The sequence below is a fragment of the Oryctolagus cuniculus genome, chromosome 21 (genome assembly GCF_051225735.1).
Source record: "Oryctolagus cuniculus isolate XC-2025 breed Fujian yellow rabbit chromosome 21, ASM5122573v1, whole genome shotgun sequence".
Classification (NCBI taxonomy): domain Eukaryota; kingdom Metazoa; phylum Chordata; class Mammalia; order Lagomorpha; family Leporidae; genus Oryctolagus; species Oryctolagus cuniculus.
In genome coordinates this window covers 20,406,466-20,431,798 of record NC_142887.1, presented here as the reverse complement: position 1 = coordinate 20,431,798, position 25,333 = coordinate 20,406,466, and the positions used below count along the sequence as shown (strand labels likewise).

General features: G+C 49.5%; 1 protein-coding gene, 1 long non-coding RNA gene and 1 other non-coding gene across 4 annotated transcripts; 2 read left to right on the top strand and 1 right to left on the bottom strand.

Moving 5' to 3' along the window:
- The first annotated feature begins 1,605 nt into the window (after positions 1 to 1,605).
- Positions 1,606 to 7,974, top strand: LOC149119848 (uncharacterized). The gene is made up of 2 exons (XR_016227246.1): positions 1,606 to 1,771; positions 7,729 to 7,974. It is a non-coding gene; the product is annotated as an uncharacterized LOC149119848 (long non-coding RNA).
- SIRT4 (sirtuin 4) lies at positions 4,951 to 25,216 on the bottom strand. 2 transcript variants are annotated; one of them, XM_002719815.6, is made up of 6 exons: positions 25,135 to 25,216; positions 24,769 to 25,032; positions 16,298 to 16,795; positions 9,163 to 9,457; positions 8,843 to 9,055; positions 4,951 to 5,386 (listed from the first exon to the last, which is right to left on the bottom strand). In XM_002719815.6, exons 2-5 carry the CDS (start codon positions 24,816 to 24,818, stop codon positions 8,903 to 8,905), a joined length of 996 nt encoding a protein of 331 aa, XP_002719861.4. In that variant the 5' UTR covers positions 24,819 to 25,032; positions 25,135 to 25,216; the 3' UTR covers positions 4,951 to 5,386; positions 8,843 to 8,902. The 2 variants fall into 2 exon arrangements, with proteins under 2 accessions (XP_002719861.4, XP_089179410.1); XM_089323284.1 differs by having other exon boundaries at positions 16,571 to 16,795.
- LOC127484770 (U4 spliceosomal RNA) lies at positions 25,193 to 25,333 on the top strand. Its single transcript, XR_007911981.1, has one exon. It is a non-coding gene; the product is annotated as a U4 spliceosomal RNA (small nuclear RNA).

Here is a 25,333-nt window from a genome sequence, read left to right as displayed (position 1 = left end):
AATTCTTTTTTCTAAATTGTTCAAATACTTCACCATCCTCTGCAAGCTGATTTTCATGTTATAGTAATCAAATATAATAACCAATAACAGAGGTCGGCACTGTGGCGCAGTTGGTTAACACGCAGCTTGCAATGCCAGCATCCCATATCTGAGTGACAATTCAGGTCCCCGATACACTGCTTTTTTTTTTTTTTTTTTTTTTTGACAGGCAGAGTGGACAGTGAGAGACAGAGACAGAGAAAGGTCTTCCTTTGCCGTTGGTTCACCCTCCAATGGCCACTGCAGCCGGCGCTGAGCCCATCTGAAGCCAGGAGCCAGGTGTTTCTCCTGGTCTCCCATGCGGGTGCAGGGCCCAAGCACTTGGGCCATCCTCCACTGCACTCCCTGGCCACAGCAGAGAGCTGGCCTCGAAGAGGGGCAACCAGGACAGAATCCGGTGCCCCGACCGGGACTAGAACCCAGTGTGCCGGCGCCACAGGCGGAGGATTAGCCTAGTGAACCATGGCGCCGGCCCTGATACTCTGCTTCTAATCCAGTTTCTCGTTAATGCATCTGGGAGGATAGCAGAAGACAGCCCAAGTGCTTGAGCCCCTGCCACCCATGCGGGAGACGTGCATGGAGTTCCTGGCTCCAGGATCTGGCCTGGCCCAGCCCAGCCCTAGCTGTAGGAGCCATTTAGGGAGTGAAGCAGCAGATGGAAGGTCTCTCTCTCTTGCTCTCTCTCTCTCTCTCTGTGTGTGCGTGCTTCTCCCTGCCTCTCCCTCTCTGTTACTCCGCCTCTCAAATGAATAAATGAATCTTTGACAATATAGAATTACAGAGAGACAGATCTTCCATCTGCTGCACCATATGGGATGCCAGCATTCCAGGCCGTGGCTTCACCACTAGGCCACAACACCAGCCCAGACCATAAAGTCTTTCATCACTAGAAAGAAACGGAAAGTCTCTGTTTGCATGGAAGAAAAGTGGTCTTTTAGGAAATGAGTGCTTATACTCTCAATCCACTTATTTTTCTAGATGACCAAACAGGAGAAAACAAAGACTCGGGTACAAAAGGCTGTAGCTGGGCCCTAAAATACCCTTTGGAGTAAAAATATACTTTTTTTTTTCATTATCCCAAGGGCTCGGCAGAGAACAAATTGTTTTAACAGTACTTTAAAGAGCATGCGCTGGGTGCTCTTTATGGGAAATGGGTAATGGAAAGTACAATACAATGGCTAAGCTGACTTAAATGAAAAAAACCTAACTGGACTTAGAGTGATGTGACGACGGGCTCACATTCCAGCAGCCACAGTATTTTCATAGTGCTTAACGCGTGCCACGTGCTCCTAAAATAAGTCCCTGAAGAAAGCACAGTTTGGCGCAGCCTGTTCAGCAGACGAGAAAACAGCCACGTGGCTGTATTTACATTCTCACGTCACGTGACACTTGGCGCCCAACCCCAGTCAATGTTTCGCCTCTAGCCCCACTGCCGGAGGGATTTCAGGGTAGGGTGTGTAACTGGGCAGCGTCTGAGCACGTGACTCTTAGGCGCTTTTCTATTGGTGAACAGTGGCCCAGCCTCTATTCTAACCCCCCACCCCGTGCCTGCCAGGCCCAGGCCCCGCCCCCCTCGGCGCCTGAACTGCGCAGGCGCAGTAACTGGTCTCGCTAGCTGCTGGCGGCGTGTCCGTGAGGTGACTGCGGCTGGGTGCGCGGGTTCCTGGCTTCCAGGTGGCGGTTTCCTCCTGAACCGGAGCCTGAAAGGACAGCGTATGACAAAAGGGCTCGCGTAGGTGTCTGGGGCCAATTTTCCTGCTTTGCTCTAACCTCAGGGCCGCTAACCCGTCCACCGGCAGTTTCCGGTTGGCAACCCCAGAGCGTCAGTGCTGCGTTGAGCGGTGAGGGGCCCGGGAGGGAACGTGGGGCGCGGGAAAGCAAAGGGGAGCCGAGATGTGGGGTGGCCAGGGGGAGGTCAGGAGAGGCGAGCGGATGTCGGCTTCCCCAAAGTCCGCACTTAGGCCGGCGCTGCGGCTCACTAGGCTAATCCTCCACCTGCGGCGCCAGCACACCGGATTCTGTCCCGGTTGCTCCTCTTCCAGGCCAGCTCTCTGCTGTGGCCCGGGAGGGCAGTGGAGGATGGCCCAAGTGCTTGGGTTCTGCACCCCATGGGAGACCAGGAGGAAGCGCCTGGCTCCTGGCTTCAGATCGGCTCAGCGCCGGCCGTAGCGGCAATTTGGGGGGTGAACCAACGGAAGGAAGACCTTTCTCTCTGTCTCTCTCTCTCTAACTCTGCCTGTCAAAAAATAATAATAAAAATTAAAAAGTCCGCACTTAAACTCCACCCGCTCCTTGGAGAGAGAGAGGAGTGAAGGCCCGTGCGGTGCTAACCACGCGTTAGCATTGGCTTTGGTGGTGGGCGTGAGCTTCCTTTGGCGTGCGCTCCCATTCCCGCCTGGTGGACGCATGTTCTTCTCCGAAGACCCAGCCTAGGCCACTTCTGGACATTTCTTGAACCGTGTCCTTCCTCTGGTACGGTTGTCCAGTTACCCCACAAGGTGTTCAGAGCGGTGGAGCGAGTTGATTCCTGGCCTGGTCACCCTAGGTGACCTTGAATAAATGATGTCTCCAAGCTTCCTCATTTTTCAAAAGAAATGATACGGTTGTGGGATTTCAGTAAGAGAATGTGCATAAAATGCTTCCTGCCGAACAGCTATTGATAAATGTTCACGAAATATTGTTTTCCTAAGGGGTAGGAGAGAATACAGGCTTTACATTTCTTTAAGCTTTATGACACCAAGATTTTTATTTCTAATTTTTTAATAAAAAATTAAGATTTATTTATTTGAAAGGCAGAGAGAGAGAGATGGATCTTCTATGTGCTTGGTCACTCCCTAAATGGCTGCAACAGGCAGGACTAGGCCAGACCGAACCCAGGAGCTAGGAACTACAACCGGGTCTCCCACATGGATGGCAAGGACCCAAGCACTTGGGCCATCCTCTGCTGCTTTCCCAGGTACATTAGCAGGGAGCTGGATCTGAAGTGGAGCAGCGGGGACTCCAGCTGGCCTCTGATATGGGATGCCAGTGTCAAACCCACTGAGCAAGAACAATGGCCCTTGTGATTAAAAAAAAAAAATGCTCCTCTGAGAAAAATCATTGTGAAGTTGGGGTAAAGGAATTCTCATTAGGGGCAGAGACCTCCCTTACCTGCTGCCATACTGTAATTATAATGGCTGACATTGGCTTTTTTAAGATTTTATTTATTTATTTGAGAAGCAGAGTTACAGACAGAGAGAGAGATAGACAGAAAGGTCTTCCTTTTGGTTCACTCCCCAAATGGCTGAAACGGCCAGAGCTGCGCTGATTGGAAGCCAGGAGCCAGGTACTTTCTCCCATCTCCCATGCGGGTGCAGCGGCCCAATGATTTGGGCCATCTTCTGCTTTCCCAGGCCATAGAGAGCTGGATTGGAAGAAGAGCAGCTGGGACTAGAACCTGGCACCCGTATGGGATGCCAGTGCTGCAGGCGGAGGATTAACCCACTGTGCCATGGCACTGGCCCCGTATTTTTTTTTTTTTTTTTGAAAGATTTATTTATTTATTTGAAAGAGTTACACAGAGAGAGGAGAGGTAGAGAGAGGGAGAGAGAGAGGGGTCTTCCATCCGCTGGTTCACTCCCCAATTGGCCGCAATGGCTGGAGCTTCTTCCAGGTCTCCCACATGGGTGCAGGGGCCCAAGGACCTGGGCCATCTTCTACTGCTTTCCCAGGTCATAGCAGAGAGCTGGATCGGAAGTCGAGCAGCCCGGTCTTTAACCAGTGCCCATATGGGATGCCGGCACTTCAGGCCAGGGCGTTAACCTGCTGTGTCACAGCCCAGGCCCCTAATTTTTTTTATTTATTTATTTATTTATTTATTTTACAGGCAGAGTGGACAGTGAGAGAGAGACAAAGAGAAAGGTCTTCCTTTTGCCGTTGGTTCACCCTCCAATGGCTGCTGCTGCCAGCGCGCTACAGCCACTGCACCACGCTGATCCAAAAGCAAGAGCCAGGTACTTATCCTGGTCTCCCATGGGGTGCAGGGCCCAAACACCTGGGCCATCCTCCACTGCACTCCCGGGCCACAGCAGAGAGCTGGCCTGGAAGAGGGGCAACCGGGACAGAATCCGGCACCCCGACCAGGACTAGAACCCGGTGGGCCAGCGCCGCTAGGCGGAGGATTAGCCTGTTGAGCCGCGGCGCCGGCCCTAATTATTTTTTAAAGATTTATTTTTATTTATTTGAAAGAGTTACAGAAAGAGGTAGACAGAGAGAGAGAGGTCTTCCAACTGTTGGTTCCCTCCCCAGATGGCTGCAATAGCCAGAGCTGCACCTATCTGAAGCCAGGAGCTTCTTCTGGGTCTCCCACATGCATGCAGGGGCCCAAGGACTTGGGACATCTTCTACTGCTACCCCAGGCCATAGCAGAGAGTTGGATCAGAAGAGAGCAGCTGGGACTAGAACCAGCGCCCATATAGGATGCCGGGGCTTCAGGCCAGGGGTTTAACCCTTGCGCCACAGTGCCAACAGCAGAACTCTTGAGTTTTTAAGATTGTGGCTTATCCCAGTTAACTGAAGTTTGCTCCCAAGGCAGGTGCAGGGTGAGCATGTGTTGCCTGCCCTAATTTTAGACAAAAGGCTATCTGGAATAGGCTGTGAGATTAATCTGCTTCACTTTTCAGGGTACACTGACTCTCTTGGGCTAAAGCAGTAATCAAACAAGGCTAGCTACTTTCCTCAGCAGAAACAAATCAACTTAATTAAGGCTCACTTGGGAATTAACTGTTTCCTCTCTAAAAACCAGGTTCTAGGCAGGTATCCTATTCTAAAAGGTGAAATCAAATAGTAGAAGTTTTTAGAGAACTTGATCATAAAGGGCCATTCTCTTTTAGCTGAGTAAAATGCATATATATAAACATACAGCCACTAGTGTGTGATTTAAAAATAATTCCTTTATTCATTGGCTAGTAAAACATTCTTTGAAGCCATTGCTCATCTTTTCAAAAAAAAAAATATCAAAATGGTTCAGTTAAAGCCACTTAACCATTTGGAATATTACATTAAGTCAAGTCCTTGGGCCTTAACCCTCTAAATCAGTGAGATCCCTGGGTTAGCACTCTAGAGACTAATGGGGCCTGCACACTTTCCAGGCCGTTTCTTCCGCCAGACAGCATGACAAGGAAGTGAACGCATTTTTCCATCAAGAGCAGCTGCTGCTTTGATCTCATCAGCGTGCAGAATACCTTCCTGCCTCTGAAACCCTCCTGGTTTAGGATGGGCTGGCAGAGATGTTGGTTTGCTGCTCTCTACAGCCTGCAGTCAGTGAGCTTCAGTTAGTTTGAGGAAAAGGGGATGAATTCTTAGGGATCTGAAAAGAAATGAAACGAGTTAATGCCAGGATAAGCTGGGAGTGGGGTAAAGGGAATGACTGTGTTGGTGCACAGTGGTTTAAGCTGCTGCTTGGGAGACCCGCATCCCATACTGGATTGCACAGGAACGGGTTCCTGCTTCTACTTCCTGCTAATGTGCCTGGGAGGCAGCTGATGATGACTTAGGTATTTCTGTCTGCCACCCATGTGGGAGACCCAGATGGAGTCCTGGCTCCTGGCTCAGCCTGGCCTAGCTCTGGCTATGTGGGCATTTAGAGAGTGAAATTAGCAGATGGAAGATCTCTCCCTCTCTAATTCTCTGCCTCTCAAATACATACATACATAAAATAAAATAAAAAAAAAAAAGGAAATGTGAACATCAGCCTTCCATTCAGAAATCCACAGCACTTAGGATATGGAAAGATGCCCACTATATATTGTTGCTTGAAAATAGAATTAATAACACATTCAGTACAGCTTGTTCTAGTTTTGTAAAAACAATTCTAGTTAAATGTTAAATTTTCACTATCTCAGTGGTGGGGTTATATATATTTTTTTCCTTTTAAAGATTTATCTTATTTATTTGAAAGACAAAGTTACAGAGAGAGGTAGGGACGGAGAAACAGAGAGGTCTTCCACCTGCTGGTTCACTCCCAGATCTGAAGCCAGGAGCCAGGAGCTGCTTCTGGGTCTCCCTTTTGGGTGCAGGGGCCCAAAGACTTGGGCCATCCTCCACTGCTCTCCCAGGAGCATCAGCAGGGATACTGGAGTGGAGTGGAGCAGCTGGGACTCAAACCAGTGCCCATATGGAATGTAGACATTGCAGGCCAGGACTTTAACCCGTTGTGCCACAGTGCCGGCCCCTATTACCTTATTTTTCTATGTCATTTTTTAAAGATTTATTTGAAATTGAAAGACAGAGAGAGAAGGGAGGTGGGGAGAATCTTCACTGGTTCTTTCTCCAAATGGCCACAATGGCTGGGGCTGGAACAGGTCAAGGGCCTGAGTACTTGGGCCATCTTCTGCTTACCTAGGCACATTAGCAGGGAGCTAGATCAGAAGTGGAACAGCTGGGACTTGAATTGGCGTCCATATGGGATGCCATCACTGCAGGTGGAGGCTTAATGTTTTATGCCATGGCACCAGTCCCCATCTAAACGTTCTAGAATAAATTTGTATTATTCAAGGAATATGGAATTTAGTTTAGAAGTACATTATTGGAGCCGGCGCCGTGGCTCAATAGGCTAATCCTCCACCTTGCGGCGCCGGCACACCGGGTTCTAGTCCCGGTTGGGGCGCCGGATTCTGTCCCGGTTGCCCCTCTTCCAGGCCAGCTCTCTGCTATGGCCAGGGAGTGCAGTGGAGGATGGCCCAGGTGCTTGGGCCCTGCACCCCATGGGAGACCAGGAAAAAGCACCTGGCTCCTGGCTCCTGCCAGGATCAGCGCGGTGCGCCGGCTGCAGCGGCGGCCATTGGAGGGTGAACCAACGGCAAAAGGAAGACCTTTCTCTCTCTGTCTCTCTCTCTCACTGTCCACTCTGCCTGTCAAAAAAAAAAAAAAAAAAAAAAAAAAAAGAAGTACATTATTAAGTGGTTGTGCAGCAAGAGTTTCTTGGGTGCCAGCAGGTGCTTTCCCAGGCACATTACCAGGGAGCTGGATTGGAAGTGGAACAGCCAGGACTCAGAGCTCACAGGATACTGGCATTCCAGGTGGTGGCCTAACCTGATGTGCCACAGTGCCAGCCCCTTTAAATATTTTAATCTACAAGTATAATCACATTAAAATATTAGAGGAAAAAAAGCAGTGATGGGAGGATAATTTTTTCAACTCAGATATAACCTTGTAAACAGTGATGTGCCAGTTTTTTTTTCTCAGCATTAAAAATTTTTTTAGTTTGATTTGAAAGGCAGAGTGGCAGGGAGAGATCTTCATCTGCTGGTTCACTCCTCAAATTCCCACAACAGCTGAGGCTGGGCAGCCTGAAGCCATGGGCCAGGAACTCCATCCAGGGCTCCCAGGTGGGTAGCAGTGACCCAAGTACTTGAGCTGTGATTTGTTGTCTCCCAGAGTGTGCATAAGCAGGAAGCTAGACTGGAAGTGGAGAAGTAGAGACAGCATTTGATTACAGGCACTCCCCACCACAAGGCCAATGCCACCCCTCCTCAAAAGTTAAACACAGTTACCATTTGATCCAACAATTCCTCAACTAGATATATACTCAGCAAGTAAAAACATTTCTAGGGGCAGGCACTGTGGCTTAGCAGGCAAAGCCTCTGCCTATGGTGCCGGCATCTCATATGGGCTCCAGTTCTAGTCCTGGCTGTTCTTCTTTCCATCCAGCTCTCTGCTATGGCCTGGGAAAGCAGCAGAAGATGCCCAAGTGCTTGAGCCCCTGCACCGACATGGGAGGCCAGGAAGAAGCTCCTGGCTCCTGGCTTTGGATCAGCCCAGCTCTGGCCATTGTGTCCATTTGCAGAGTGAACCAGCAGATGGAAGACCTTTCTCTCTGTCTCTCCCTCTCTCTGTAACTCTACCTCTCAGATAAGTAAATAAATCTTTTTTTAAAAAAGTCTTTCTACACAAAAACTTGTACTGTTCATTACTGCCCACTTCACTATAGCAATTGACAGCTTCTTTTCCCAGGCTGTGAGGTTAAACCTGTAACCAGAGTACAGCTGCCCAGGGAGAACACACATGTCAGAGCTCTCTAGATCAGGAAAAGATAAACAAAATGGGGAACCTCTAGAACTCCCCATCCTGCAAAAGTGGCAGTTACCCTTCTGACCAAATCAGTTTCTGCAAAGATGTGCAAAGCAACATTACTCTAATAGCCCATAAGTGGAAACATTGCAACTATCCATTAACTGATGGATGTATAAGATGGTGTGCCCACACAGTGGACTGTGCAATCATAAAAAGGAATGCAGCACTCAAACATGCTAAAATATGGATGAACCTTGACTACATTATGCTAAGTGAAGAAACTAGACACAGGGGCACATGCTGTATCAATGTCCAGAAAGATGAGTTGTCCCAGGGGCTGGGGAAAAGGGCATGACTGCTGCTGGGTGCAAGCTTTCTCCCTGGGATGATGAAAATGTTCTCCATTTAGATGGCACTGATCAGTGCTCAACTTTGTGAGTGTAATAAAAACTAGTCAATTGTATACATTTAAAGGATAAACTTATGGTATGTGAATTCTGCTTCTATAGAGCTGTTATTTTAAAAAACAGAGGAAAAGCAATGGCAGATTCTAGACCATTTAGTGTTTTAAATATCCATGTGCCAAGAATTTGAAAACCAGAGTCTTTTGTACACTATAGCTTAATATATATTAAGAAATCAGTTTTCATTCAGAGTGGCCATACATCAAAAGCTTAGGGCCTTCTCTGTTTTGTCAGTGTACCTTCCTACTCTTAGTCACGTGGTAACTAGGACCTGAGAAGGCACCTACCTTTGGCAGCAGATTCAAGTTGAAAGGCCCAGTTTCTGGATCAGGAACATCAGGCTGTGGTCAGTGTGGGTCTATTAAAGGCAGCAACTGTCCACAACGAGCATTCAGCTTCAGACATGCCAAGTCATCTGACCGTGTGGGCCCAATGTTCAGTATTGCAATTGGCAGTTTCTTGTCTCGGGCTGTGAGGACAAACCTGTAACCAGAGTACACCTGCCCCGGGGAGAAGATTTATGTAAGAGATCTATACGTGAAAAAAGACAAACCAAACAGGGAACCTCTAGGACTTCCCACCCCACCTAAAGGACCAAGTCCATTACCTGCAAGGATGATCCCACCACCAAGAGGGCATCAGCCTCTTTTACACGTCTGTGCACAAAATCAACTTTGTCAGGGTTTACTGTGTCCCCAAAGAAAACAACATCTGGTTTCAGAGGGCCTCCACATCGGATGCAGGCTGGGACCTGGAAGCTTTGCACCTGCTCCTCAGAGAGAAAGACGTCACCGTCAGGAGCCAGGCCGTGGACCTCAGCACTCCAGTGGGGATTCAGGGCTTTGAAGCGCTCCTGCAGCAGCCCCCGGGGAGTCTGCTCACCACAATCCAAGCAGAGGACCCTAAAACCAAAGAAGAGCCAGCTAACAGGTTGTCCTGGAAACCATGCAGTACCCAAGACGTTTCACCCCAACCATTTCTCAGTTCCTCCATCACTGCTTGCTTTTCCTCACACTCACAGTTTCCCTGTTATTGTTTATTTATTTATTTTTATTTATTCTTTGAAATGAAGAGTTACAGACAGACAGAGGGAGAGGCAGAGAGAAAGGTCTTCCATCCACTGGTCCATTCCCCAAATGGCTGCAATGGCTGGAGCTGGGCTTTAAAAAAGCCAGGAGTCTGGAGCTTCCAGGTCTCCCATGTGGGTGCAGGGGCCCAAGGACTTGGGCCATCTTCTACTGCTTTCCCAGGCCATGGCAGAGAGCTGGTTCAGAAGAGGAGCAGCTGGGAGTAGAACCGGCGCCTATACAAGATGCAGGAGCTGCAGGCGGAGGATTAACCTACTGCACCACCTCCCATTGGCAGTGCTCCCGCCCCATTGTTATTTAATTTTTACTATGTGAAAGGCAGAGAGAGGACAAAAAAGAGATCTCCCATTCACTGTTTCATTTCCAAAATGCCCATAACAGAGCTAGGGCCAGGCTGAAGCCAAGAGCCAGGAACTACCATGTGTAGGTCTACCTTGTGGGGGGTAGGGGCCCAACTACTAGAGCCTCAGGAGGCACAGCAGCAGGGATCACGTGGAGCCAGGGGGCTGCACTGCGGTGCAGTGCGCTAAACGTCTGCTGCAGGGCAAGACTCCCAGATGGGCACCACTTCGAGTCCCACTCTCCTCTTCCCACCCAGCTTTCTGTTGTGGTCTGGGAAAGCAGCAGCAGATGGCCCAAGTGCTTGGGCCCCTGCACCCACGTGGGAGACCCAGAGGAAGCTCCTGGCTCTTGGCTGCAGATTGGCTCAGCTCTGGCTGTTGTGGTCATCTGGGGAGTGAACCAGCTTTCTCTCTGTCCCCCTCTCCCATAATTCTACCTCTCAAGTAAATAAATAAATAAATAAATCTCAAAAAAAGAGTGGAGCCAGGACTCAAACCCAGGCACTCTGACATGGGATACAGGCGTCCCAAGTGGTGTCTGAACCACAAATGCCTGTACTTCCCCACTATTTTAAGCATACTTTTTCAGGATCTATTTAGCTTACTGGCCTGTTTCTCACCTTCCTTCCACTGCCAACTTTGTAGAATAAGTAATGTCTATTTCCTTATTACATACTCTCACTTTCAGCTAACTCACATTTGTCCTGAACATGATTTAAATGCTTTACCAAGTGATCTCCTTGATACCAAAAACCAGTGCTCCCCCCCACCCCCTTTAGTCTTTGATCTGTTCATTTGCTGTGATTGTTGCTGTCACCATCCTCTACTGGCTGTACAAGAGGGAGAGAGACCAGAAGAGACAACTTGCTACTGTGTTTCCCGCCCTGTAGTGCCCTGCACCAACCACCAGGGAAGTCTGCCAGCAGGAAGACCATCACCATACGTGGGCCCTCAACCTTGGATCTCATGAGCTGAAATAAACCCCCTTTTTTTTTTTTTTTTTTGACAGGCAGAGTGGACAGTGAGAGAGAGAGACAGAGAGAAAGGTCTTCCTTTACCGTTGGTTCACCCCTCAATGGCCACTGTGACTGGCACGCTGCGGCTGGCGCACTGCGCTTATCCGAAGCCAAGAGCCAGGTGCTTCTCCTGGTCTCCCATGTGGGTGCAGGGCCCAAGGACTTGGGCCATCCTCCACTGCACTCCCTGGCCACAGCAGAGAGCTGGCCTGGAAGAGGGGCAACCGGGACAGAATCTGGCACCCCGACTGGGACTAGAACCCGGGGTGTCGGTGCCACAGGCGGAGGATTAGCCTAGTGAGCCGCAGCGCCAGCCTAAACCCCTTTTCTTAACAACTCACAGGTCTCTGTATTTTGTTATTGGCAACAACAACAAAAAGACCAATCCAGAAAGTTATTTCTCACTGCCTCAGTGCTTGTGTAAGGGTTCCCTCTTGTATGACTGTCAAGCCCTAGTTCTATCTCCAGATCTTGACTGTCTTTCAAGCTTAGTCTCTACCTTCAAAATTCCCTCCCTAACTTCTTTATCTTCCAAAACCCTTGAGGGAAAAAATGTTCCTCATTTTTCTTTTAATCTTGTAAACCATCAGATTATGTTTATTTTTCTTCCTTAAAGGCCCCCTATTAAATGACAAGATGTCTTGAATTGTTTTAAAATGTTGAGGAAGAAACAGGGAGGGGCAGGCATTTGGCACAGGGATTGAGACACCACTTGGGAAGACCATATCCCATATCAGAATGACTGGGTTCAAGGCAGGCTTCACTCCTGATTCCAGCTTTCTGCTAATGCATACCCTAAGAGAAGCAAGTGATGGCTCAAGTACTTGGGTCCCTGCCACCCACAGGGAAACCTGTTGAGTTCCTGCCTCTTGGCTTTGGTCTGGCTGAGCCCTGGCTGTTGCAAGTATTTAGGGAATGAACCAGCAGATAGAACATCTCTCTTCCTCTCCCTCCTTTTCTCTCTCTGTCTTTGCCTTTCAAATAAATAAAAAAAAATTTGGAAAAAAATGTTTAAGAAGATTGAGGTGGAGAATGTCATGATTAAACCTTTGAATCTGGTTGAAGGCATATGGGCTTTTGTGAATTCTTGCAATGTTCATAAAAAAAAATTTCATGAGCCGCTAGCCATCATTAACTCTAATTCCTCCAACAGCACCTTAGCCTGACTCTTTCAGGCGGACCTCCCGACCCATTCTTTCTGGTCCCCTCCAGGCTTCCTCAAATGCCCTTTTTTTTTTTTTTTTTTTTTTGACAGGCAGAGTGGACAGTGAGAGAGAGACAGAGACAGAGAGAAAGGTCTTCCTTTTGCCGTTGGTTCACCCTCCAATGGCCGCCGTGGCCAGTGTGCTGCAGCCGGCGCACCGCGCTGATCCGAAGCCAGGAGCCAGGTACTTATCCTGGTCTCCCATGGGGTGCAGGGCCCAAGCACTTGGGCCATCCTCCACTGCACTCCCTGGCCACAGCAGAGAGCTGGCCTGGAAGAGGGGCAACCGGGACAGAATCCGGCGCCCCAGCCGGGACTAGAACCCGGTGTGCCGGCGCCGCAAGGCAGAGGATTAGCCTAGTGAGCTGCGGCGCCGGCCCTCAAATGCTATATTTATCCTGCACTTTTCTTGCTCAGAAACTACTCACAGTCCCCTTTGATGTCTCCCAACAGACCCACACCGCACTGATTTTCAAATGCAACCACGATTCGGGCCTAGCCTTCCCAGACAGTTGGATTTCATACTCGTCCCCAGTCCACACCCTCCAGAGGTCAGGCCAGACTCATGCAGGCTCTACAGGCTCTGTTCATTTAGCTACACGGGTGGGGAGCCTTGGTTCTTCGAAGGGCCAGCTGGATAGTTATGACTTCATTCGTGAGCCATTCAGAATTATCAACTTAGAAATTAGCCTGCTGTATATTATTGAATTTCTCACCTGTGGTTGCCTTGGCAGGGCCAGACCAAATGATTCCCCACCATGAAAGCCCTCTTTTCCCCCTTAGCCCAATCACACTTGAGCCAGTTTCAAGCTTCCCTTTATCCATACAGGCTTTCTCAGTAACTCCAATCTTTACTAAGTCAGGTTCTTTGAACATACACAGCACATACAGCAAGGACCACAAAATATAACAACTGCATTGATTTGCTAATGTTAAACATGTTATTTCTGTGCCCTCCTGAAACATTACAAAGTTCCCACATATGAAGTAGACCACCTTTTTAAAACGATTATTTGAAAGGCAGAGACAAAGAGATCGTCCATCTGCTGGCTCACTCCCCAAATGGCTGCAATGACCACGGCTGAGCCAGGAGCCCAGAACTCTTATCCATGTGGGTAGCAGGAACTCTTTCCATGTGGGTACTTGAACCTTCTGCCTCCCAGGGTGTGCATTACCAGGAAGCTGTAGTGAAGGAGTATCTGGGACTTGAACCAGGCTCTCAGAGATGTGGGCATCCCAACTGGCTGTTTAACCCACTGTGCTAACATACTCCCAACCACATTTTATACTTTAATTGTGATCCCTGCGTAATAGCATACCAATATACACCATACATAAAACACCGTGTAACTGTTTTAGATTGGCAGACAGATTTCAGTCCTCAGAGCAGCATCTCTTGGGCCTAAAATGATTAAAAAAAAAAAGAAAAGAAAAGAAAAAGTGGCCTCCAGGATAGGGCATTTAGGGTCAGCATCCCATATCAATACCTGGGTTTAGGTCTCAGCTTTGCTCCCAATTCCAGCTTCTTACTCATAGTGCACCCTTGGAAAGCAGTTATGATCCCCTGGCTGTTGTGGGCATTTGGGAGTGAACCAGTGGGTGGGAGATCTCTCTGCTTTTCCAAATAAAAAAAATTTTTTTTTAATGCTCTCCTATTAGTTACAAGTCATTGCCAGGGATGCAGGCATGACACCCTGCCTATGTGTTCAGGTCATCTATATGTATGGAGTTCTGACTGCCTGCCAGAGGCCACACTGTGTTCTCTGTGTGGAGGCAGCAGACACCCTGCCATCTTAGCAGGTGCTGTTGGTGTTTTGCTCATATCCTCCTCAGTCTCCCTGGAAGTCAGCTGTACACAGTTTTCTTTGAAGCTTCCTCCACCTCCCTCACTTAGGATGCTCTCTAGATGCGGAAGCTTCCTTGGGAGAAGCACAATCAAAGTGTTACAGAACCAAGTTCCTAAGAGTGACCAATGAGAGATGGGAGGTGGTGGATTAATACCTCAGCTTCCTTGACTTCCAGGGAGAAAATTCCAGTGCAAATCCTGGACAGTCAGGAGCTGCCATGGTTTGGGTGTGGTTAGTACCCAAAGGGTTCCTGTGCTGGCAGGTAGGTCCCAGTGTGACAATGATGAGACCTTTAAGAGGTGGGGCCTAGGCCGGCGCCGCGGCTCACTAGGCTAATCCTCCGCCTAGCGGCGCCGGCACACCGGGTTCTAGTCCCGGTCGGGGCGCCGGATTCTGTCCCGGTTGCCCCTCTTCCAGGCCAGCCCTCTGCTGTGGCCAGGGAGTGCAGTGGAGGATGGCCCAGGTGCTTGGGCCCTGCACCCCATGGGAGACCAGGAAAAGCACCTGGCTCCTGGCTCCTGCCATCGGATCAGCGCGGTGCGCCGGCCGCAGCGCGCCGGCCGCGGCGGCCATTGGAGGGTGAACCAACGGCAAAGGAAGACCTTTCTCTCTGTCTCTCTCTCTCACTGTCCACTCTGCCTGTCAAAAAAAAAAAAAAAAAAAGAGGTGGGGCCTAGTGGGAGTTCATTACTGGGCCCTCCTTGTTCTTTGGCTTCCTGTCTGGTCCTGTGACTTCTTCGCACAAGCCCTCCTGCCATGACACCATCCACTGCTGGGCCCTCATCAGAGGCTAAACCAAGGGGGCCACAGGTCTTGGACATTCAGCCTCTGAAATTATAAACTAAATTAGCATCTTTTTAATAAGACAGGCAGGGGCCAGTGCCATGGCGTAGCGGGTAAAGCCACTGCCTGCGGTGCCGGCATCCCATATGAGTGCCAGTTCAAGTCTCAGCTGCTCTACTTCCGATCTAGCTCTCTGCTATGGCCTAGGAAAGCAGTAGAGGATGGCCCAAGTCCTTGAGCCCCTGCACCTGCGTGGGAGACCCAGAAGAAGCTCCTAGCTCCTGGGCCCAGCTCCGCCTGTTGTGGCCATTTGGGCAGTGAACCAGCCAATAGAAGACCTTTCTCTCTCTGATTTGCCTCTGCCTCTCTGTAACTCTGCCTTTCCAATAAATAAACAAATCTTAAAAAAAAAAAAAAAAAAAAAAAAAAGAGAGAGAGAGAGAGAGAGAAAGGCAGAGTGACAGAGAGCAAGTGCGTTTCACTTGCTGGTTCACTCCCCAAAGGCCCATAATGGCCAGGGTTGGGTCAAGCCAAAGCCAGAAGCCATGAACTCAATCCATGTCTCCTATATGAGTGGCATGCACTCAAGTATTTGAGCCATCATCTGCTGCCTCTGACAGTGAGCATTTGCAGAAACTTGGATTGGAAGCAGAGGCAGGACTCCATCCCAGACATTTCGAAATGAGATATGGGTGACCCAAGCAGCAACTTTTTTTTTTTTTTTAATTTTTCTTTTTAATTTTTATTTTTTTTTGACAGGCAGAGTGGACAGTGAGAGAGAGAGAGAGAGAGAGACAGAGAGAAAGGTCTTCCTTTTTTGCCGTTGGTTCACCCTCCAATGGCCGCCATAGCCGGCGCGCTGCGGCCAGCGCACCGCACTGATCTGAAGGCAGGAGCCAGGTACTTATCTTGGTCTCCCATGGGGTGCAGGGCCCAAGCACTTGGGCCATCCTCCACTGCACTCCCTGGCCACAGCAGAGAGCTGGCCTGGAAGAGGGGCAACCGGGACAGAATCCGGTGCCCCGACCGGGACTAGAACCCGGTGTGCCAGCATCGCAAGGCGGAGGATTAGCCTAGTGAGCCGCGGCACCGGCCCCAAGCGGCAACCTAATCCACTGTGCCACACACAGACCCCAGCTTCTTTCTTCATAAGTGACTCAACTGCAGGTATCTTGTTTCATTAACAGAAAAGGGACTAAAACAGGGTCACTCACAGGATTGAGCGTCAGCTCCCCAAAGCAGCAGCTCACTCATAAATGCACTCTTTCTAGGTTTTTTTTTTTTTCCCTTCCCTGTTCTGTTTCCAATCCTTGAGTTTACTGGCATCAACTCCAAAAACACAACTTGCCCCCAAATCTCTCTCAAGGTCAAACCAAGACAACCATGACCAAGACAGCCAAGGTCCCTTGCTCTTGTGAAACAACAGGCATCTTTGTGTTCAAGCAATTCAGACCATCCTGCACCTGTGCATGCATCCATGGAGCTCAGTCAGGCGCTGACTCCCTGCCTTGGTGTGCAAGGCATCCACGTTTTGGGTCACCAACCAGTGCAGCTTTCCAAGTTTCTCCCACTTGTTCAGAGCCCAGTGTGCAGGGTTCGGCTGGTGGGAGGAAAACTGAGGCCAGCCCACAAAGTTTCTCGCCCAGTACCGCTGGCGGATAGGAGCACTCCGTACAAAGTCGCTATGCTGGATAGGCCTCCGGTCAGTGCGTGCATAAAGTCCCACTTTCTCTGACCTGTAGTCTGGAATCCCCGACTCGGTGGAGATTCCTGCCCCAGTCATCACGAGGACTCTCTTGGAAAGAGTGATGAAGCGCTGTAACTCTTTGACCTTTTCAGGATCCAGAGGAGGACTTGGTGGCACAAATAACTCAACGGATCCATGTGAGCACTGCCGGCTGAGGTTGGGGATCCAATGGCCTTTTCCTGACCTGAAAGTCAACCCACGGCTCATTCGCATTCTAAAGAAAAAGAAATCTCATGTGAGAAACTAGTTTCATATATATATATATATATATATATATATATATATATATATTTTTTTTTTTTTTTTTTTTTTGACAGGCAGAGTGGACAGTGAGAGAGAGAGAGAGAGAGAAAGGTCTTCCTTTGCCGTTGGTTCACCCTCCAATGGCCACTGCGGCTGGCGCACCATGCCTATCCAAAGGCAGGAGCCAGGTGCTTCTCCTGGTCTCCCATGGGGTGCAGGGCCCAAGCACCTGGGCCATCCTCCACTGCACTCCCTGGCCACAGCAGAGAGCTGGCTTGGAAGAGAGGCAACCGGGACAGAATCCGGTGCCCGGCCGGGACTAGAACCTGGTGTGCTGGCGCCACAAGGCGGAGGATTAGCCTACTGAGCCGTGGCGCCGGCCCAGTTTCATTTTTTTTTTTTTTTTTTTGATAGGCAGAGTGGACAGTGAGAGAGAGAGAGACAGAGAGAGAAAGGTCTTCCTTTGCTGTTGGTTCACCCTCCAATGGCCGCCGCTGCAGCCGGCGCACCACGCTGATCCGATGGCAGGAGCCAGGATCCAGGTGCTTTTCCTGGTCTCCCATGGGGTGCAGGGCCCAAGCACCTGGGCCATCCTCCACTGCACTCCCTGGCCATAGCAGAGAGCGGCCTGGAAGAGGGGCAACCGGGACAGAATCCGGCGCCCCGACCGGGACTAGAACCCGGTGTGCCGGCGCCGCAAGGTGGAGGATTAGCCTATTGACAGTTTCATATATTTTTAAAAAAAGATTTACTGAGGGGCTGGTGCTGTGGCACAGTAGGTTAATCCTCCACCTGCAGCGCCAGCATCCCATATCGTTGCTAGTTCTAGACCCAGCTGCTCCTCTTCTGATCCAGCTCTCTGCTAGCCTGAGAAAGCAGTAGAGGATGGCCCAAGTCCTTGGACCCCTGCACCCATGTGGGACACCCAGAAGAAGCTCCTGGCTCCTGGCTTTGGATCGGCTCAGCTCTGGCTGTTGCAGCCATTTGGGGAGTGAACCAGCAGATGGAAGACCTTTCTCTCTGTCTCTCCCTCTCATTGTCTGTAACTCTACCTCTCAAATAAATAAACAAAATCTTAAAAAAAAAAAAAAAAAAAAAGATTTACTGATGTGAAAGGCAGAGAGGCAGAGCATTAGAGAGAATTTCCATCTACTGGTTCACTCCACAAAGGCTACAACAGCCAAGTGTGGGCCAGACCGAAACCAGGAGTCAGGAACTCCATCCTGTTCTCCCACATGAAGCAGGGGCCCATGTACTTGGGCCATCAGTCCATTGCCTTCCCAGATACATTAGCAGGGAGCTGGATCAGAAGCAGAACAGCCAGGACTTGAACCGTGTTTTGATAAGGTATTCTGACACTGGAAGTGGTGTTTTAACACACTATGCCACAGTGTCAGTCCCAGAAACTGGTTTTAAAAGCAAAGGTAACCAGCAATAGATGAAAGGGTAGACACATTGTGGTCTATCCACACAATGGAATATTATCCAGCTGTAAAAATGAACTTCTGTTACATGCTATAACACAGATAAACACCAAATACATTTTGCTAAGTGTTAGAAGTCAGTCATGGCCAGCGCTGCAGTTGCGACTCACTAGGCTAATCCTCCACCTAGCGGCACTGGCACACCGGGTTCTAGTCGCAGTCGGGGCGCCGGATTCTGTCCCGGTTGCCCCCCTTGTCAAAAAAAAAAAAAAAAAAAAAAAAAGAAGTCAGTCACAAAATTACAAATTTAATTCCACTTCTGTGAAACATACACAATAAAGGGAAGGTAAGTGCTTTGGATCAAGTCCCCGCTCTGCTCCTGATTCCAGCTTCCTGCTAATGCACACCCTGGGAGGCAGCAGGTGATGGCCCATGTGGTTGGGTCCCTGCTACCCCCATGGGAGGCCCAGACTGAGTTGGCCCAGCCCAGACCTAGCTATTGTTTGCATTTGGGGAGTGAACCCACACTGGAGTGCACAGATTTGATACCTGGCTCTGGCTCCTGATTCTAGCCTCTCACTAATACTCACCCTGAAAGGCAGTGCTGATGGCTCAAGTAATTGGTTGGCTTCTAGTCACCCACATGGGAAACCTGCATTGATTTCCCAGCTCCCAGCTGTCTTCCAACCCCCACTGTTGTTGGGGACATTTAGGAGTGAACCAGCAGATGGGAGTGTGGTCTCTCTCTCTCCACCTCTCAAAATAAATAAGGAAGTTTAAAAATGACATTTAAAAGACAACTGGAAAATTGAACATTAACTGGATATTAATATTAATAAATTACTGTTTTTAAAATGTCTAACAAATGGTATTATGATTCTTAAAAAAAATGTCCTCATTCTATGGAGTAACATGCTGCAGTTTTGGATGAAATGATGTATATGGAAGGACTTCTTTCAAAATAATATAAGGAGTATGGGGAACAAAGTAGTTAGGAATACACAAATGGGGGCCGGTGCTGTGGTTTAGTGGGTAAAGCCGCAGCCTGCAGTGCTGGCATCCCACATGGGCGCCGGTTCGTGTCCCAGCTGCTCTACTTCCAATCCAACCCTCTGCTATGGCCTGGGAAAGCAGTAGAAGATGGCCCAAGTCCTTGGGCCCCTACACCCATGTGGGAGACCCAGAAGAAGCTCCTGGCTCCCAGCTTTGGATCAGCGCAGCTCCGGCCATTGCAGTCAATTGCAGAGTGAACCAGCAGATGGAAGACCGACCTCTCTGCCTCTCCTTCTCTGTGTAACTCTTTCAAATAAATAAATTAATTTTAAAAAAGGAATATACAAATGGAAAAGATTAAGCAAGAAACATTCATTGTTGACACTGGGTGATGGGTTCATGGCTGGGACTACAAAACAATTTTTAAAACATTAAAAAGGGGGCCGGCGCCGCGGCTCACTAGGCTAATCCTCCGCCTTGCGGCACCGGCACACCGGGTTCTAGTCCCGGTCGGGGCGCCGGATTCTGTCCCGGTTGCCCCTCTTCCAGGCCAGCTCTCTGCTGTGGCCAGGGAGTGCAGTGGAGGATGGCCCAGGTGCTTGGGCCCTGCACCCCATGGGAGACCAGGAAAAGCACCTGGCTCCTGGCTCCTGCCATCGGATCAGCGCGGTGCGCCGGCCGCGGCGGCCATTGGAGGGTGAACCAACGGCAATGGAAGACCTTTCTCTCTGTCTCTCTCTCTCACTGTCCACTCTGCCTGTCAAAAAAATAAAAAAAAAAAAAAAAACATTAAAAAGTAATTTCTTCGCAGTGGGCATTTATCCTAGTGTCCCTGTCCCCATTTATCTGCATGTCCCTGTCAGAGTATCTGAGTTCAATGCTCAGCTCTGGCTCCTGACTGGCTTCCTTCTAATGCAGACCCTGGGAGGCAGCAGTGATGGTTTACGTGGCTGGGCTCGTATCACCCACATGGGACGCCTAGATTGCATCTCCAGCTTCTGGCTTTAGCCTCAGAGCCCAGCTCCAGCCATTGTGGGCATTTGGAAGGTGAAATGACGGATGGGAGCACTCGCTCTGCCTCTCAGAGGCATATGTACACTGAAGATGCCCTGGGGTACCCAGAGACTGGAAGGTCAGAAAGGCCAAAACCATGAGATGAAAAAAAATGCTTTGAATTTTAGCAGCTTAAGAGATAATACATGATAATAAAGTAAGAAGACAAAAAGAAAAGAATGGGAATAAGTTTAAAGAGAAGCAAAAGCATGGAATGTTTTATCCCAAAGGTATACAGAATCCCAATATCTAGACATATCAGTAGCCATACAGTATTTGGAAAAGACATATTTGAAATTAAATGTACAAAGTAAGCTAGGGCAAGTGACTTCTGAGTGTAGCTCCTTCATGTTGCCCTACATCTAAACAAAAGTAAGAAGCGAGGTCACATACTTATCAACAGTACAGAGAGAAACATGGACTAGATCTAAAAAATATACACAGGCCGGCGCCGCGGCTCATTAGGCTAATCCTCCGCCTGTGGCGCTGGCACACTAGGTTCTAGTCCTGGTCGTGCAGCCGGATTCTGTCCCGGTTGCCCCTCTTCCAGGCCAGCTCTCTGCTGTGGCCCGGGAGTGCAGTGGAGGATGGCCCAAGTGCTTGGGCCCTGCACCTGCATGGGAGACCAGGAGAAGCACCTGGCTCCTGCCTTCGGATCAGCGCGATGCGCAACGCACTGGCTGCGTCAGCCATTGGAGGGTGAACCAATGACAAAAGGAAGACCTTTGTCTCTCTCTCTCACTGTCCACTCTGCCTGTCCAAAAAAAAAAAAAAAAAAAAAAAAATATATATATATATATATATATATATATATAGACAAACTTGAAACCATAGGCTGGAGATGACTGAAGCAAAGAAAAGGAATGTACTCAAGTTAAAAACAGTGTTGGGGCCAGGTCATGTCCCAGCTGCTCCACTCCAATCCAGCTCCCTGCAAATGGCCTAGGAAAAGCAGCAGAGGATGGCCCAAGTGCTTGGGCCCCTGCTACCCACGTGGAAGACCTGGAAGAAGCTCTTGGCTTTGGGCTAGCCCAGCCCCTGCCATTGCAGCCATCTGGGGAGTGAACCCGTGGTTGGAAAATTTCTCTCCTCCTCTCTAACTCAGACTTTCTAATACATAAATAAATCTTAAGGGAAAAGAAAAAGGAAGGAAGGAAGAGGGGGAGAGACACACACACACACACACAAAGAGAAAAAGAAAGAAAGAAAGAGAGAAAGAAGAAAGTCTCCAGCAAGAATCCACAAATAAAGAAAATCTTGGGTAGCTTCCTTATTTCCTGTAAACAGTCCACACTAAATTGCATTTGGGAGCAGGTTTCTGGTGAGATTGGAAGACCTTTACAATTTATATATATAGTAAGCCACCAACCTAAAGGCACTAATAATCAGCAAAGTTGGGTGTTGAGGTAAAATGGGTCGAGCCACTGCCTGCGACACTGGCATCCCATACGAATGCTGGCTAGAGACCTGGCTGCTCTACTTCTGATCCAGTTCCCTGCTAATGCTCTGAGAAGGCAGTACAAGACAGCTGAAGTCCTTGCACTCCCACTGCCCATGTGGAAGCCTTGAATGAAGCTCCTAGCTCTTGGAGCTAGCTCTCCTAGCCCAACACCAGCCATTGCAGCCACCTGGAGAGTGAACTAGTAGACAGAAAATCCCTCTGTCTCTCCCTCTCTTTAACTCTGCCTTTCAACTAAATAAATCTTTTTTTTTCACTGAGTTTATATATATATATATAAATATATATTATATATAAATATATATATATATATATATATATAAACATTTATTTGAAAGGCAGGGATACAGAGAGGCAGAGGCAGAGGGAGAGAGAGGTCTTCCATTCACTGTTTCAGTCCCCAAATGGCCGCAACAGCCAGAGCTGGGCCAATCCGAAGCCAAGAGCCAGGAGCTTCCTCTGAGTTTCCCACATGGGTGCAGGGGCCCAAGGACTTGGACCATCTTCTACCGCTTTCCCAGGCCACAGCAGAGAGCTGGATCGGAAGTGCAGCAGCCGGGGCTCCAACTGGTGCCCATATGGGATGCCGGCACTGCAGACGTTAGCTTTACCCTCTATGGCATAGTGCTGGCCCCTAAATAAATATTTTCAAAAAAAAAATCAGCGAAGTTGGTCATTGAAACAGTAATATCAGGAGGGTAGTAAGAGCCAACAGACACTGATAAAGATCTGGAGAGTAAGAATTTGTCAGAAATGCATGCAGTGCTTTTTCACAGAGGGTAAGAATATCCAGGCACCAGAGCAGAGATCCAGAGAGGAGCACAGGTTTTCATGTCAACTAAGAAAGCGATCTGTCCTGACCACACTGCTCCCAGATGGCAGGATGGCATGCTTGGCAGAACAACCTACTGATACTGAATTAAACCACTTCAGTACCTTCAACTGATCCCACAAGGAACAAGCATATCTTATATATATGTTTATATAAATTATAAAATTTATAATTTTACTTTGTAATCCAAATCAATCCTTTGCAAAACTTGGAAGGATGTGAGCCAGCTTCAAAATCTAACTCAAGGGCCGGCGCCACAGCTCACTAGGCTAATCCTCCGCCTAGCGGCGCTGGCACACCGGGTTCTAGTCCCGGTCGGGGTGCCGGATTCTGTCCCGGTTGCCCCTCTTCCAGGCCAGCTCTCTGCTGTGGCCAGGGAGTGCAGTGGAGGATGGCCCAGGTGCTTGGGCCCTGCACCCCATGGGAGACCAGGAAAAGCACCTGGCTCCTGGCTCCTGCCATCGGATCAGCGCAGTGTGCCGGCCGCAGCGCGCCAGCCGCGGCGGCCATTGGAGGGTGAACCAACGGCAAATGAAGACCTTTCTCTCTGTCTCTCTCTCTCACTGTCCACTCTGCCTGTCAAAAAATAAAAAAATAATAAAAAAAAAAAAAAGAAAAAAAAAATCTAACTCAAGAATGTATCGAGGAACCAGCGCTGTAACATAGCAGGTAAAGTCTCCACCTATAGTGCTGGCATCCCATATGGCTCCAATTCGAGTCCCGGCTGTCCTCCTCCGATCCAGTTCCCTGTTAATGTGCCTAGGATAGCAGTGGAAGATGGCCCAAGTCCCTGGACCCCTGCACCCATGTGGGAGACCTGGAAGAAGCTCCAAGCTGCTGGCCTCCGACTGGTCCAGCTCCACTACTGCAGCCATTTGGGGAGTGAACGGATGGAGGACTTCTCTTTCTCTGCCTCTCCCTCTGTGTAACACTTTCAAATGAATAAATAAATCTTTAAAAAGAATTCATAGAAAATAACCATGGCCAATTTCAGGCTACAGGCCACCAATGGCTATTGAATTTGTGAGCATTTAACTGGCTGTCCCCCAGTACAGACTGATTCCAGCACACCCTCACCCTTCTGGATCCTATAAGTTCAACCTGAAATAACAAACCCACCTTTTTAAAAATTATTATTATTGTCATTATCTTTTGAATCCTTCGTTTTTGGTCAAGAATCTCCAATACCTTCCACACAATGAAATCTTGCTTACACACTGGACTATAAGCCAATCTTCCAGAGCTCTTAAGAACCTGTGCCAGGCCGGCGCCGTGGCTCACTTGGTTAATCCTACACCTGGGGTGCCGGCATCCCACATGGGCGCCGGGTTCTAGTCCCAGTTGCCCCTCTTCCAGTCCAGCTCTCTTCTGTGGCCCGGGAAGGCAGTGGAGGATGGCCCAAGTGCTTGGGCCCTATACCCGCATGGGAGACCAGGAGGAAGCACCTGGCTCCTGGCTTCGGATCGGCGCAGCACCGGCTGTGATGGCCATTTGGGGAGTGAACCAATGGAACAAAGACCTTTCTCTCTGTCTATAACTCTTGTCAAAAAAAAAAAAAAAAAAAAAAAGACCCTGTGCCAGAATTGTACCTTGCCACATCCCTCAAGTGGAAATTAGCTTCAAATGGCTGGGAATCCGAGTAGCCACGGGAAACTATATTTTGGTTATAAACAGGGGAGGGGGGCGATGTAAGGAAGAAAATAATTGATGTCAGATGAGTTCCCTGTTAACGGCTCATCCCAGGACCCTTTGCATTGCTCTATCACGACTACGTCTCAAGATGTATTCGTGCAGTAACACATCCCTGCGGGGTGGAGGTGCGGTCCTATACAAGCCCCCTTCCTAAATTCGTAAACGAAAGTGCCCACATTTCTCCACAAGTACGAGCAGCGCATTTGTTACGTCTGGATTCCATGCGGGCCATTAAGCCCACAGACACCCCATCCTTCATCTTCTTCCACCTTGTTTCTCGCTCAGCCCTCACCGCAGACCCCGCTTCAGACTCGGCGCGGAGACGAGCGCCCCGCGCGCGGGCTTCCGCAGCCGTGAAAACCAGGCTGCACGCACGGTCCGGCCTCCCTCGGACACTCCTCAGCGACACCCGAGCCACCAAGCGCACCAGAGCCCGGCGCCCCGAGACCCACGGGCCGAGGAAACCTGCGGACCGCACACAACACACTCACCTTCCACAGCTGCTCTTCGGACAGCGGGACGGCCAGGCTAGATGGTGCATTCTGGGAAGTGTAGTTCACCAGGCTGAAGTGACACCAGAAAAACTACAAGCCCCACAATCCTTTGGGCCTCGCCACTGAGGGACTCGCTCGTCCAGGAGCGCCCCCTGTCGACCCTTCCTGGTAAGAGTCTGAACCTTGGTTCCTGAGGCCCGGCTCACTCCTGAGGTAGCGTTGGATGTTTGTCTCCCCTTTCAGACCGACTCCGCGACGTGGCTGGGGGTCCAACAACGAGAAACGGCTTAGGCACACGGGACTGAAGCAGAGCTGCTGGAGCGGCGGCGTCCCACGTCCGCGGGCGCGAGGAAAGTTACTCACCGTCACTGTGAAGGCTGTTGGCGTCCCTGGGACGGCGGGGTGGGCGGCCCGTCTCTTCAGCTTTGCGCAGTGGCAGTATCGTAGCCAATGAGGTTTATCCGAGGCGCGATTATTGCTAATTGAAAACTTTTCCCAATACCCCGCCGTGACGACTTGAAATATAGTCGGCATTGGCAATTTTTGACAGTCCCCTACGGGG